This window comes from Trichoplusia ni, chromosome 4 (genome assembly GCF_003590095.1).
Source record: "Trichoplusia ni isolate ovarian cell line Hi5 chromosome 4, tn1, whole genome shotgun sequence".
Taxonomy (NCBI): Eukaryota; Metazoa; Arthropoda; class Insecta; order Lepidoptera; family Noctuidae; genus Trichoplusia; species Trichoplusia ni.
The window spans coordinates 8,246,566-8,263,329 of NC_039481.1; the positions used below are offsets into that span (position 1 = coordinate 8,246,566).

At 34.5% G+C, this 16,764-nt stretch overlaps 1 protein-coding gene across 1 annotated transcript; it reads right to left on the reverse strand.

Moving 5' to 3' along the window:
• Window positions 1-734: 734 nt before the first annotated feature.
• LOC113492894 (protein takeout-like) lies at window positions 735-15,864 on the reverse strand. Its single transcript, XM_026870610.1, has 5 exons — window positions 15,319-15,864; window positions 3,616-3,856; window positions 2,180-2,313; window positions 1,491-1,640; window positions 735-1,005 (listed from the first exon to the last, which is right to left on the reverse strand). The coding sequence occupies exons 1-5, from the start codon at window positions 15,419-15,421 to the stop codon at window positions 854-856; spliced, it is 780 nt and encodes a 259-aa protein (XP_026726411.1). The 5' UTR covers window positions 15,422-15,864; the 3' UTR covers window positions 735-853.
• Window positions 15,865-16,764: the final 900 nt, after the last annotated feature.

Consider the following 16,764-nt stretch of genomic DNA (forward strand, 5'->3'; position numbering starts at 1 on the left):
TACTTTTGAGGATTTATTCACAATTGTTTTCTACAGGAGAAGGAAACAGTTACTAGTCTTCTAGTCTTTTTCTGTCTTTGCCACGCTTATTCGACTAATGAAAAACAACGGAATATTGTAAATATATTTTTTTATATTTTCGTGTATAATTACAGTTTAGTCATCACAATCGTTTTATAAACATAGTGTCTATGAGTCTTACAAACTAGTTTTAAGTACAAAGTATCTGGTGATCACTCGTTTACTTAAATAAATAAAGCTTAGTTATATCCTAGCTAGAAGGGCCTGAATACAAATGCCCAGAATTATTATCCATTGGTGGTTTTATTCGAAGGGAATATAAATCCGTTTATAACGATACGTTAATGTATAACGAATGTTTGGAACATTTAACAAGGCCCGTTAAACTAAATTCGAATTTACAAGTTTTCATATAATTCACAGAAATTAATGAATATTTCATCCACACAACACATTGCACAAAAGTTTGTCACTGTCTTTGGAGGAACTCAATCTACGTCCAAAAAAGAGAAGAACAAAAAAATATTACTGAAAAAGAATCTCAATGAAATTGTCAACTTATACTTCTATTTCCATTATTTATTGTTTTGGTATTCTTCTTCCAAAACTTTTCGTAACAAAATCCTTGAAGTACTTTTTAATTTTAGGATTTTTTTAGATTATCATTTCGCTCTGAATTGTTATGATATTCGATTAATTCCTCAAGATTGCAAAAAAAATCTTCTGCAGTGATCTCAAAAAAATCCAGAAAAATTTCAAACATTCGACACATCTAATGAACTCACAACATAATTCTTAAGTAGAACCCTATGACTAAGACGTCACTCACAGTCTAGCGCGTGAGCCACACATCGATGGGGATCTTGGAGAAGGCGGTGTTCACGAACGCCTGGAAGTGCTTCGCGATGGACGCGGCCGCTGCTGGACGCATCTCCTCAATGATCTCAGCTGCATTGTTGTTCAGGAACTGGTTCATAGCTTCACCTGGAAGGGTTATGACGTATTTTGGATGTAAGATAAGATTTTGAAATAAGATGACAACGGTGACAAGAAATTTTGGGCGGATTACGTTTGGTGACAAGTTGGGAAACGTATTTCAATGATTCTCACGGAAGAAGACAATGAGTGAGAAGTAAGGCTATTAAAATATTTTATAAATTGTAATGGCTAAAATTATTAATTACAAAGACACTGTTACGGCAATTTTTAAAATTCATTCATTTTTATTTTTGGGCAACTGTATCCACGGATTAGTGTACAACAAAGGAAAACTTAAAGACTTAAAAACTTAAAGTTTGAAAGTCACAAATGAAAAAGTACACTCATCACATTAATAAAATATAAGTAACTAAAACGCGTGCCGAGGCTTCACAACAGTGAGATACGTCTCATATAGATCACTCATGTTAACATTCAATTATGTTTACATTGACTAAATCTCTTATCGCATGAAATATCATCGGACTCACCAATAACACTCCCATGGTTGACAGTATCCCGCACCTTGAACCGCGAGGTCCTGAGTTTGAAGTCCACCAGCAGCCTGTCCGCCAACATGTACTTGACGTTCTCCCGCTCCGTCTCCTTGCCGAAGATCTTCGCGATGGCCACGACATCGCCTTGAAACGTAAAACAGAATGTTTAAGCAAAAAAAAAATACTTGTTATTCACGGAATAAATCAAATAACTTTATGAGAAATGACCCGGTGGTACAAGGGCTTCCGTGAGGACCCAGATTCAAAACGCAGAGTGGCGCAGAGAATTTCAAGATAAAATCTGAGGGAAAGAAGTGACAGAGGTTTGTAATGTGGATTTTGTTGCACAGTTTCTTTTCAACAGCTCTCTGAGCAGAACTCTTAGGAATGAAGGGCGGGCGATATTGGATGCTATCTATGAATTGCTATATAAACAAGTGCCAATTAACCAGCCTAAGAGCGAGCGTAAGTCGATTTGATTTTTCGTAAGTGCTAAGTCGAACCAGCGAGAATAAGTCGATTTTTCTTTTTGATATCGTACTGTCCGTCCTCATTAACTACTCATTCGGAAAACAAGGTCCGAGGTAGGTCCCGCTTTTACTATGTGGTGCATGTAAAAGAAATTATTTACAGTGAAACAAGTCAGTGTTTCTTTATCAGCTGGTATTAAGGGGAACACTTACCGAAGGAAGCCCAGAAGTCTCCATGCGACCTGACGGGGAACAGCAGCACTTGCCCCGACACCTCGTACTTTCCCGTGATCTCGATGCGAGGCAGCACGATACCCATGTCGATACGCAGCTTCTTCAGATCAGACCTGCGGTACAATTTGTTAGAGGAGTCAATGATGTAGATGTGTTCTCAATTCTCATTAGGTGGGCTGTATACGATGATAACTTTCGATGTGCCTAGTTACCGCGCCCTCTATCACCATCATCAATATTTATTACAAGAAATTACATAAATGCTGTGTTAACCATCTCATAACCGATGATAAATATGACGAATTCTTCCGTCCGGCCCTTGGCTTCGGGTTTTAAGTGAGTATTACAAAACTCGGCCTCAACTCAACTAGTACCTACCTCAGAATAGCTGTCGCAATGTTTTGTGCTCCTAATTTTGTCATTATCCAAGCTTCCCACAGATTTGAGGCTTAATGGGATTGCGGTGGAACATTTCGAAATGCAGAGGTCATAACTACGGAGTCTTGTACTTTGTGCTATTGTTAGAGAAATATTTTCCGAAATATTCAGCTTTTATCACTGCTGCGTTATAATAGATTTCCTTCTGGTTTTAAATAAGGCATTTAATCACCAAGGGCGACAGTTACTTGCTTTATTATATAATAAGTACTTAAATGGTAATTTTTATAACAAAGTCTTTGATTTAAAGATAAAGTAACTTTTTATAAACATAGGCATCAAATTTAGATACAATTATGTTTTTTTTTTTTGTTATCGATCTTACAGCTGTATTGGCATTAACTATAATAAAGTTGTGTAAATTATCTGCAACGGTGTTATCTTCATCTGTTATATCAAAGTACATTAAAATGTCTTACAACATTTTGGCAACTACTCTACTTAGTAGGGTGGCAACAGACTTGACCTCGATTTCCTGGTCTTGAGATTTTCTTGGTTCAGATTAAATTCATGTTTCTAATTAGCAATTATGAAATTCGCCTAGCTATTTGACCTGATTTAGTTTATTCTTGTGACGTTATCTACTATTAGAGTGCCTTTTTACTTATTAAAGTTCTGTTTTGTAAGTAGATCAAGATTTGGTTGGTTGATAAGGTTCTTTACTGACTCCGATTTATGTGAACATTCAAATACAGTAATTTTTTTATTTTTTAAACTGTGTAAGTACCGCAGACTACTTGGCACCTATTTATTTTAATTATTTATTTTAACTATATATTTTAATCAAATTCTGTATTTATTTTATTCATAAATAATATGCTATCTATCTATCTACTCCCTAGATAACTTGTTCCACAAGAACAGCTTCTTCAGTATTGTTAAAAGCTTTATCCCGAAATCAGACTCTGGGTGTAGAGCTCATTTGTTATCTAAGACAGAAAAGCAAGCAGACATAAAACCAGCTACATATATCTTACCTGATTTTCGTGATGTTATAATTACTGGGTCCGACGACAGTGATGTTGTTGAAGGCTGCGGTGACCCTGACGGGGCCGGCTTCGTTCTCCATGACCAGGCGGTCGATGAAGAGCGGCTCCACAGGAGGTACCCCAAGTTCTGGGATACCGCGGGACAGGTATGGCCGCAGGTGGTTGAACGAGTTCTTGATGCAGTTGTCTAGGTGAGGATCGCTTTGACTGCACGGTATGATGTATTCAGCTGCGGAGGAGAATGGTTTTTGGTTACTTTTGGTGAACATTCGTGATGATTTTTATTGAGCGCTTTTAAAAAGTGATTTAGATGACAAGACCTAGATATCAGACGCTGAAAGAGTTACACTTAAAAATGACAGGGTAACGACGATAACAGTAATTATATTTATTGGCCGAATAATAAATGAACAATGTCATAATTTTACATCTGTAGATATGGCCAAGTCTTTTCATTGGATAATTTAAACCTACACGTGAACTGCTAAGTTCCGGACTAAACAAAATAATAATGAAGTTAGAAGTGTAGTCTAGTCTCTATAATTAAACTTCAAAACACTATTCCACCATTTTAGCAAAATAATCTGACGAACGTAACAGTTTACAATAAAATTAAAAACCTCAAATTACCGTGCGCTTCCAAAAAACACTCTGTCTAATATCGATTTCAAAACGATACTTCGTTACAGCATACCTAAAGGTAACCCAAGATACCGTCCAAATAAGGCTCCCATTTCAAAAGTATTTGCATACAAACAAACAATGAGTGTCGTACCAGCACGCCACGCACCACGTTACGTAAGAGTCCAAGGTGATGTGGAGATCACCGAACTTCGAAAGTCGCAGAAATGTGCGAACTCAGCGTGTTGCAATTCTTTGCAATGTACTTAATCCCAGAAATACCCAATTTGAACTGTTGAAATGTTTGGAGTGATTTGTTTGCTATTGTTGTTAAAATTAAGTATTACTTTAAGATGTTGTTACCTTATGTACATAGGTATCTATAGAGACAGCAACTGAGCAAAAGACTATTAGTGTCGTAAGTTGGAAGACAAGATTTTAATGTATTTATTAAAGACTCTTGCCTAGCTCATTTATGTGTATTTGTGGTCTTAAAATAATCCACAAAAACTACAAAGGGTCATAATACTCAACGTTTACTCAGACATTGATCCCATAGAGTACATTATCATCAACAAACTGCATGTTTTAATAAACAAACACAGCTAACAAGCACAAACTAGGAAACCAACAAAACTTTACAAACGTCACGGAAAGTAAATCAAGATGACTGTATAATTAAATAATCCAAGTATGCAGTACATAAATAATGTAATGTGTGTGATTATGTTAATCGCACGCACATTATCCATTAGCCTCATATATCTGAGTCAACAATTATACGCGAGTCACTAAAGCAAATTCTTGGCGCACGTTGATGGCATAACAATTTGAAAAGCCTGCTTCGAGTTAGTTAAAGTAATTAGTAACTTGTGAGTGTGAAGTAACTGAGTTTATTTAATTTCGTTTAGAACCGGTTCTAAGAGATCTGCCAAGGGCTGTTGCTACGGTAAAAGCGAGAAGACACGCTACTACGCATAGCTGTTTCTCGTTCGCACAAAAGTTCTTGTTCATAGTTAAAATTGCTGCGATGGCAACACATTCATCAAAGCATTCTGAATTCAACGAAATACCAATAAATGTGCTTTTTAAACAAGGCAACTTAACATTCTTTTATTTCCAATTTCAAAGTTTTTTTTCTTCTATTACCTACTTTTTTCGTAATCAGAATCTAAACAAACATTTTCGGCCAGTCATTGTGGAATCGAGTATAATTCTCGGTTGAACTTGAACGAGTTGGTCGGCGCTATTTCACAAGGTCACAGCTTATGTAACTGTTATACAACTTATTGCCGACATGCTAACCCAGTTCACCGCATACCTTTGAGAAACACCCATGGAAATTGCGGCGGAATTTAGAATATTAACAATTACGATGATTTTTAGGTGTCTGATATTTAATTGACCACGTTATTTGGCACAATATTTTTTTTTATATTTATGGATTTGCGTTATTTGTATTTACATTTTGCCTACCTGTCGTCATTTAAAATTTTTAGAACTGGAATACTCTATTTTTAAATCATTTGAAGTTTTCTTTTGTTGACTGCAAAAAAAATGCGCAATTGGCAACTCGCTAAACTACCGTTGCCGGGACAAACTATTCATAAATTTTAATCTGGTCCAAAAATATGCTTTGCTTAAATAAGATCTCAAATTTTGCCAAAGCAGTCTGAAATTCAATGACACCTTATATCAACCTCTTAGAGTGCTTCTAACGTTTCAACGAGTTTCTAATACAAAACCAGATTATAGCTTTCCTTCAATAGAGAATCTGTATATGGTTAAAATATTACGAGAGCGTGTAGTTCACGTAACAAATGCAACAGTCGAGTGATCTCCTCTCTGGCTGTGAAGTAACTTCTAATTGTGGTGGTAATCAAGACGAATCTCATATTATGTAGCACATGCAGTATCAGTAACTTGGATAATTATACATTTTGTTTAACAGTCATGTATTGTAGCGTAATGAACTATATGTATGCGAGTCTTTATGTTTGTATGCATGTTTAAGGCTATTGAATAGCGGAAAATAACTCCGGCAAGCCTGACAGGTAAACGAAGGTTTAAGACTTCTTTAGTTTAGGAGGAAAGACGATCTATGCTGTAATGCCATATAAAACAAAGCAACAGTAGGCTTAATCCTCAAATATGAAGGTTAGCAAAGTATTGCTATAAACTCACACAGAAACTCGGATGAATCAGTAAGTCTGACAGTACCCGCTTTCCCCCGAAGGACCCACGAAAGGTTTCCCCGCTTTACCAAATAAAAAAAAGGCTTGTTCCTCAAAATTGTTTGGTTCTTTCTTTGATTTCGATTCGAATTTAAGTCGGTCTCTTTTCATTCCTGAAATTTTATTATCAAAACGTATTTTCAGCGTCGTTCGCAGTTCTTGAGCATAGTGGTGGTTTTGGGTTCCAGAGTGATTCCTATGAAACTCGATTCTGCCGAGAGAGCAGTATAGTAAGAAATAGATGTCCGATAAAAGTCAGTCTAGGACTCTGGCATTCACATTTATTGGTAGGCACGATATATTCGCTGGCATAAAACGCGTCACTGGTTGCGGAATAGTTTTCTTAATTAAAACCTCTGTGTATACAACAATACAAAGTGGTATTTCACATCCTGTATAATTTATTGCCTTAGGTCTAAAGACCAATATGTGAATGACGTTATCAGACATTTACAACTTGCTTTTAAATTTAGAAATTAGCTAACATTATCTACTTAGTACATTGAGCTATCATAGTTTCTTTGTGAGATGTTAGTCATACTGTAAATTAACTTGGCTGTATCAGGTGATGTTTTTTTTTTATTTTATTGGCATTCAGTGATTTTTTTACTGCTACGGCTTCAACGTTATGCAGTTATGAGACAAACGATATGGTGTTTCGAACGTGATAAAGATAATTTTATAATTTTTAAATACGTAATGAAACAGCATCATGCAACATATTATTAGAGACTAGCTGATGCCCGCGGTCCCGCCGGCTTCAAATCGGACATGATCTGCCAGAATAATAAAATTCAGATAAAAGTATATTATTTGTTAATCCGGGTTATTACCATCTGTGTACTAAGTTTCGTCTAAATCCGTTCGATGGTTTTTGCGTGAAATATGAACAAACATCCATAGGTATTTACATACAAACTTTCGCATTTATAATGTAAGTGGGAAAGTAGGATTTTCTTTTAAAAACATAACAGGTTCAGCTGCCATAATTGCGGAAAATGTCTTAACCACATGGTCGACCCAAACGATTAAAGTTATAGTAATAAAATTGCATTCCTCTCAGAACACAGCACTTGGCGTGCTACTTTCTACCTGACGAAAGACTGAACGAAAATTTCCAGAAATATTTCGCAAAACTTCCATAAATATCATTAAGTGTAATGATTAAGGGGATCTCATTATAATGATTGCAGTTGTTGCAAGTCCTCTACGCAAGATGCAAGTCAATGATGCATGATTTCGTGTGTGCAATATTTGATTAAATAGATGAAATGTTATTAGGTTATAAACCTTTGCGCTAGGTTTAGAGGCTTTTAATGTTAGATGTTTTTGCTTGTTTATAAATTAATGTTATATTTATAAGATGCTTATAAAATATATGTGAAATCCTGTTAATTGATAATACATAACTAGATATTGAATTATTCATCGGAAAATCCAAATAAGTCAAACAAATGTCACGTGAGCAATAAATGCTTTTATCACGTCCAATTAAAATTCATGTTTCAAACAAAAAAAAAACTTTAAGCAATAATCAGAAAAAAACTTTGTACCTATAAAGATACTTGAATACCCCAAAGGAAACCAACAGCCACTGATTAATTAACAACACAAAGTAACAGGGAATCGATTCAATCTGTCATCATAATAAATTCACTTTTATAATAAGTTGTCATTTAAATTCGTCGCCCACTCCGTTATATCATATCACAGATCCAAGGTCGTAATAGGCGGGAGATCGTGAGGTGACTTTATAGGGTGTCGCAACGCCATGATGCAACGGCCGGTGTCAAGGCTGCGCCCGCGCCGGTGGACGACTGACCGTTACCGTAAGTATTTTAAATTTCGAAAATTCGTTACTTATTTTGGTCGATGACTTTCGTAGTCTTTTGTTGTTTTGGGATTTTTAATTGAATTGGTAAATTCGTTTGCAGGGTGTGATCTGGAACGTGTTTCATTTGTATGTTTAACTTGAAAACGAGTTGCAAAGACGTCGATTTATGTTTTTCAGTTTTGGGTTTTATTGATGCATTCCAGTCTGCAATATAATTTTTAGTGCGCAGGTGTGCAGTGCGATTTTTACAACGGTCTAGAGTTTTTTGTAAGAAAACCAGCTGTTCGCTTTTTAATGTCCCAATAGCTGTGCATCCACAAAACCAAAGTTTTATTTCAAATAAAATAGTTTTGAATCAACAATAGTTCTTACTAAGGGGAATCGTGTTGCCCAGGTACATGGGTTGGGAAGGTCAGATAGGCAGTCGCTCCTTGTAAAACACTGGTACTTTGCTGAATCCGGTTAGCCCGAAAGCCGACCCTAACATAGTTGGAAAAAGGCTAGGCCGATGATGATGAAATAGTTTTGAGTCACATGTCCCCAGTGCCCAAAACACTGTCTATAAATCACCACTTCTTCCTCTCATTTATCCTTAACACTTAATCAATCTGAGCGCATCGCGTTGCCCAATCTGCATCCATTCTTTCCACGTATGCGTGACCATTAAAATGTTATGTGTATCACATATGGCTGCCCAAGGCTGGGCCTATCTTCTGAGATATCGATATATTATGCTAGTCATGTTCGATGGATAGTCGAAGCAATCTTTCATTGTCAGCCTATATCTCAAGGATGGTGTGTTCCTAGCACGGTTTATAATCTATTGTTGTATTTTTAGCACTTGTTATTGTTTGTTTAAATTTAACCTTGTTGATGTCCGATGATTTCCTATTGATACATGATTAATTACAATTATCAGTGAATTGAATTACTTGCTTGATGCTGATTTGTTGGTTGTACAACAAATGATTGCAGGAAATTACAATGTGAAAATTTATTTGTTTTTCTTTATTCTTTGTACTTTATGCATTTATTATCCAATTCATAGCGTTTTTTGTGTATTGAAATAATAAAGATACATCATATATTAAATAAGGCGACACCAAATCTGTTATATTTAGGTAAGTAATTAGCATAGTTGCCCTTAAACAATCACTCATCAAGGCTAGAAAGGGAATGCTAGGTTTGGATACATTTTAAGTATCTAGTAGGCCGAGAAGGTTGTTTATTAGCAATTTAAAACAAATTTATTTAAACAAAAGCTACCCACCAGAATCACAAAATAATAAATTATGTAGGTTTGACATATTAGGGTTACTTTGGTTTCATATTTCTAGGTATCTATATAAGTTTCTACGGTAATCCAAATAAAAAATCCTGTCAAAGACAATTTAGAAATGTCATGGAAAAGACCTCTAAAATTGGTCCTTTGTCCCAATACAGGAGCGCTGACTTCAATACATTAAATATGCTATAAAAGCACTAATTGCTTATAAGTAGATACACAATTCGATAATGAAAAAACTTAATAAAACAACGTAGTAGACAAGAACTGATTATTTTATCGATTTGTTTGTTTTTTAAAACTGCAACTTTGACCTTAAATATACGCACGTTTGTATTCTGCGCAGCTTCCATTAGTATGCCAGGTATACACACTACAGGGTTTTTGGCCGTTAAATAGTTAATTGTTTATAGATATTACTTCTTGTTTAGGAAAGCCCTGAAAGCGTGAAACTGAATTTAAAGTCTCTGAGCTACTAAGTCTAATCAAAACACACGTTGTCAGCTTGAACACTGTACTTGGAGCTTTAAAATGTTTGTCTTATCACCGCCAACTTCATTAACGTTCAAAAATAAAAGAAAAAGCCTTGATACAATACAATCGAAAGTTAAAAATATAGATTAATTTATTATTACATAACATGCAAACAACCACGTGCGTTTGTACTGCAATTAGCAAGTACAATGTCAATCATACACAAAAACTATCTTGGATTAGAACTAATAGCTTTATTTCAAAAAATACATATTAATTGTTTATTCGAGGTTGGTATCAAATTTCGTTTTAGATTAAGTTCTCGCGTGTTCATTACACTTGATACGTTAAAATCTGCGTACAGAAAGACCAGGAATAAAACCAAGGTTTTTTAATTAGTTTACTGCATTTGACAATTACTTTACAGCCATATTACCGTCTATTGTTTTTATGCAAATACATAATTTAGAGTAATTTTTGAAGTTAGAATATCGTTAGTAAATTGTTTCCGTGTTTAAAATTATTGGTTTGCAATTATTATTGTGTACACTAAGTATTCAGCATTTATTACGGAAATCGTTTCATTGGTATTGAAGTAGCTACCGAAATATTAAATGAATTGGTTAAAAATGTTGCCTGTCTAAATAAGAATGTTCAAAATTTAGATATATACTCATACTAATTGACAACATTTTTAATATAATTAATTTTTAGTTATGCTTATTGCATGGATATTCTTTAACTTACAAAAAAATTCAATAACTGTCTCTTAGACTGAGGTGCCGTGTAATGTAACTTCTTTTTACATTCATCATCATCATTCCCCTGCTCTTATCCCAATCGGGTCGACGCAACATGCCTTCTTCTTCCATACCTCTCTATCTAACGTCATCTCAGAAGAAACACTTTTTTTATATTAATAAATGACTCAGCTATGGTGGTTAAGCAAACAAAGCATTAATAGATGGGTAATTATGTTAACTGAATTGATGGTTACATATACAGGATGTCTTAATTAAGCACAGGAAGATGGTGTCCCTTCTTTTCCGTCCATATTACTTAATATTTCAGTCACGGTTGATGGCTACTAGGTAAATGAAATGAGGAAAACTAGCCTTGTCAATGAGCGGACTTAATGATTCAAATTCATTTTCGTCAAGTTTACGTCTTTAAAGCTCTATTCTTACACAGTATTTCATATTTTCAAACTTTCCTCTGAAATACTTTAAATACAAGTTAGGATATAATGTATTAAAGTAACTTTTAACATGATGTTTTATACTCAAAAAATGCAACGTTCGTTATTCGTATATGTAGGTACAACTTTGTCTTGTTAAAATTAATGGCATCCGTAGGGTACACGTTTTATATGTTCATAATACGAAGAAGATCTTCAATAATGTGTATTTATAATTATAATTGATTACCGCCAGTAGAAGACTGCCTTGACACCAAAAAAGAAGACATGGTCAAAATGTCAAGAATTTCTATTCAATAAATTAAAAATTATAAGCAAATTACAAAAAAGATGATTTTCGATTCTTATAATACGTAAGTGTGTGAAGGAGTTTTGATATTATTATTATATGTATATATTTTTAACAAAGCTTAAACATGTGTGATGATTACTATCTTGGTGCCTCTATTGAGGATAAAGTTGTTAAAAGTTTTTAGACAACTTTGATTTTTTTTTATTACTAATAAAAATAATACCTTGATTAGTTACCACACTAATACCATAAATGTTTCGTGTACACTTGTTACCTCTTCTTACCCAAACGGATTGATTTAAATTCGATATAGAGGTAGCTGATACTGTGGTTTAATATATATGCTATCTTTTATCCGATTTTGTTGAAGGAGTGTAGTATATTTGCAGCTATACCCGACATCCAATCGGGCGAGACCAAGACCAACAGCTAGTAATTTCATAAAAACGGTCAACAAGAAAGCCAAACATGATGACCAAATTCAGCACAACCTTCTATACTACAACACTTCAATCACAATACGCCTCTGACATCACAAACCCCAATACCAAATCCACGTGCTCCATGAACGTACCTATAAGATAAGAGTTTCTCAACAGTTGCCTAAGGTAGTGAAATGCACACCGCAGCCAGGCCGTGACGGTGCCATTGTATAACTAGGAAGACGATGACTTACAAAGAAATGTCACGCGAGAATAGTGAAATATTTACAAAGTAAATCTTGCTGGATAAGTTACTTTGCGTACTGCCTGCTGTTACCAGGTAGTGTGGTGTAAAGTTATTGGGAGTTCCGTAAGAGGTTGTTAAAGGTAGGTGTGTTGGTACCTATTGATAGGTTGAATTATATTGTTACTACGCCCGCTTGATATCGAAAATGATACCACGGGAACATAAAATCGGCACAAAAAAGTAACAAAACATCCATACATACAAACTTTTGCGTTTATAACATTAGTGCGATATAATGAACCTCATTTTGAAGTAAGTAAACAGTACTTATTTAAATTATGTTTTTGGAAGCGTTCCGTCGTTATTTTTGTAACTATTAATGTTCCATTTACCTATTCAATTCTACAAAAAACGTAGTCCTAGTCATTTTTTGCTAGTGTTAACTGATTTGCGAAAAACTAAATATATCAGATAACAATATTATCCGGTATCTTTGTAGCATGTATAACAAACGTCTAATACTTAACTACGTCGTCTCTCAATCTTACAAGCATAAAGTCCACACAAGGTAAACCCACACCAGCACCTCAGACCCCCATAACAAACGTATCGAGCAAATATACGATTAAAAACAAACGAATACATAACATGTTTGCTAATTACTCAGTTCTTTTCATTTCGACAGAGCTAGCATGGCCCGGCCTTGACACAAATGGGCCATCACATCTCAACAATGGAAGTGGAAGCATTTGTTCAATGCCTCCAAAATCGGACTTTGAATACAGTAATTTGGATAATATTCAGCAATCAACCGCAATTGGGTGCTTTAATGTCTAAATTACGGTAGCTGAGAGATCTAAGTAGTTTTTTTGGTCTTTTGTGGTAATAAATTATCACAAAAGAGGAACGTAAACTAATCGCACTAGAGCTGAGTCTCTTAAATACTCATTTGCAGCATTTAAAGTGTGAAATTATTATAATTACAGCTAAGGCTTTATTTGTTTTTATTTGGTGGTTAAATAATGATAAATACTGTTGTTTTAATCTGCGGATACACTTGCGACTGCACACAAAGTTATTAAAAGCTACAAAACTTTGCAAATCCATTAGACAAACAATAAAATGATAATGTAGTAGAATTTTATAACTTTGGAAACAATACGTGTAACATACATCTCAATTCAATCAATTTTGGGACAAAGGACCAGAAATCGAAATAAAAAACCTCAATATTTTAAACACCGAAGCCTTAAGAATTATTTTTAATTGTGTACGAGAGTATTAATCGATATATTCCTATTGTTCTTGAATAGATAATTTATATTTTGTCTACGGATGTAATGGTTTGGATGTCCTCAACCCTGCAACAATCTTAACGTTACTTTTATCGCTGTTTTGTTCCGTTCTCTATATTGTTTGTAAATATAATGATAAGCAGAACATTTTTACACATCATTAGTGATATATTAACTCGTTTTAAGTCTAGTTTTCTTTATCTTTCTCAGTTCATGTTCTTATCTAAAGGCAGGTCCTTTTTCGAATTGTTTGGATCGAGTTTCAAATCATGCCCCTTGATTTAATTCAAATTAAGTATATAAGTGAACAAATTGCGCTTTATTCTGTCTGGCAGCACTTATGGCTGGGTAATGTAATGGCAATAAATAAAACCTTCATTTTTTTTAAAGCTTAGATACTCAAAACAAGTTTTCCTTCCAATTAGCATATGAGTATTTATTTAAGGACCTTAGCTATAGAATATTAAAGATTGGGGCCCCTTGTTTTCAATCTCAAAGGTCAATTTAAAAATATATTTCAACATTTTGTTTCACCATGTTTGAGAACGTAGACGAGATATGATTCACACAATTTCATCATGAATGCAATGTAGATATTAAATTGGGTCTATGTATTTACTGCTATGGCTGAATGGAGCTTGCCTTTGTCTGAGACAAAATTTCTGTTGTTACGATATTCTTATTACATAAAAAAAGCAGATTAGGTAAGTAAATGAGCCTAAAAAGACGTATGCTCATAATTTCTATCGTCCGGTGTCGGTCTAAATGGGCCCTGACGGCCTTCACCTGATTTTGGCATCATTTTTATGTGGAACTCCCACTTTTGTATGGAAAATAATAGGTTTGTTGCAATCATAGGCAGATATATATAAATTAAGCGACGTTTAAGTTTAGTGCATATTATTTGACAATGAGAGTGAGCAATTCACGTAACTAGGTTTACGACTTATTACAATCATACAAAATCCTTGGAATGCACGTGTAATGTCACACATTCTAACATTTGCGTGATTTGTTGATATACAGAAATACATACATATTGACTTGCATATATTTATTTACTTCCATTGCCACAAACATATACACAAAACGAAATTCCAAAAGTCTTTTTCGTTATATACTAAAACTTAGAAATATCTGAACAAGAATGTCAAAACACATTTCGTTTACGACTATATCAAATATACATTTCAAAATCGATAAATTTCAAATCGATTTCTATACTGAATCGATATTTCAACTGAACTATTCATTAAAGTACAACGCAATATCTTAAGATATCAAATCTCCGTCAAGTACCTTCGAGAGTATTAAAATTGTGATTACAACACAAGCAATTATTGCGCATGAGCGTAGCAGAGCTGTAATATGTTAGTAAAATCTCGGACAACGCCGCACTACGAACTAGGCTAATTTTGACATTCGTGTTATGTCACAAACTGGCATGTCAACAAATGCTAATGCCGCTAAAAAGATTATTTACTGATATACGCAAAGATGGCCACATGCCAGAGTATTTGCAAATGTTTCGATATTTCACATTCATTGTTACTGTTTACTAACATTTTAACTAAAAATAATAATCATTCCAAAATTAGGTACCACTTTATTTAAAAATATTTAAGCTAAACGTGTCAAATTTTGAATTCAAGTAAGAAAAATGTTTCAGAAAAGCAATCAAATGGCTAACTATAATAAATTTTCAAATTGTCAAAGTCGTAATAATTTTTAATTAAACTGTAGGTATTCCATTTTACGCTACATTAAATATCTGAAAAATAAGACTTACGGATAGGCGTAGCATTTTCGTTTTCCGCAGCTTCTCCAGTGTGGCATATTACAGTCAAACATAACATCAACAGCGACAATACACAACGGTCGGCCATTTTCATTTTTGTTAATAATTAATTTCTAAATTAAAAACTAACAAAATGAATTTACAAAAAAATAAAATCCGAAACTTTTTTACTGCTTCAAACAATCCATTTTTCACTGAACGTTCGATTTTCTAAACTCACTTATTTATTAAATATTTTTGTTTTATTTTATTTAAATAGTGGCTTATTTTTTACGTTCGATTTTTAAATTTGCCCGCGTCCGTTGTTCGACGGTTTTAGTTAGCAATAGGCTCGCGCTTCGATGGTGGACGGGCGGGCGCGCGAATCATTTTGTTTGAGGTGAAAGCAAGGAGCTATGTGTTTTATTCGCTCAAGATTTTCGACATCCCTGAGTGGACTCCCCACCGCCTTCGAGCTATTTACTAACTCTATGCGTCAGGACGAAATTATAGGAATAAGGTTGTTTTGCTGTATGGTACTGTGGCTATTTGTGGCTCGTTGATGAGTAATTATATTATGTCATGTAAGTGCTTGAACAAAGAGGTCACGTCTTAGCTCATAGTACGCGCTTCCTACACTTTGTCATGCCCTAAAAGAACAGCAGAACATCGACAATTTGCTCGCTTAATGGCCGATTGTTGGTTATTGTCCGATGGATAGTGTTTTGTTAATGCGCACCTGTTTTAACGGCCATAGTTGGAAAAAATAATCCGAAACGGAAATGTACATGAGAAGTTTCTAAGCATGCTTTGATTCAGTATAGAAAATAGAATAATACTTACAATCTCATTCTGTATTTACCCAAAAGAAGCTTCCCTTTTCGATGGGGTCATGAATATTTGCCATCAATATAATACAGTGAGAATATACAGATACTAAAACAAAATTAAGACATAATAATCAAAACTTATATAATTCTCATTTTTAAAAACAATATTTACTATTTACTCAACAGTAACAGTACAAAATCTTTGAAAGATACTCATCTGTAGCATGATTCGACTTAAACAGATAACTTTTGTAAGACGCTTCTGTAAGGCGGCACAAATTAATTACAACGACGTACATGACTGAACATTAATTAGGTTCTTACCAAACGAACCTAGGGAGACGAATAATGAGTTTTGTAAGAGATTTATCTGTCTGATAAGTGTAATAACCAATATGTATACAATTCGAGTACAATAACACGATAATGCGTTAATTACGCGGTGTCGCGTCACGCGGGTCGTGATCGCGACCTCCCCCATTTTGCGTGTAGGGACACGAGACAGGCTAATAATTATAATCTGTGCTTTTATCTGGGCTCGCAATTATTTTTAAGGTGCGTTTTAATAATGCTAGCCTCCGTGTTGTAAAAAGATTTATTAAAAAAGAAAACTAAATGCATTTTTGTA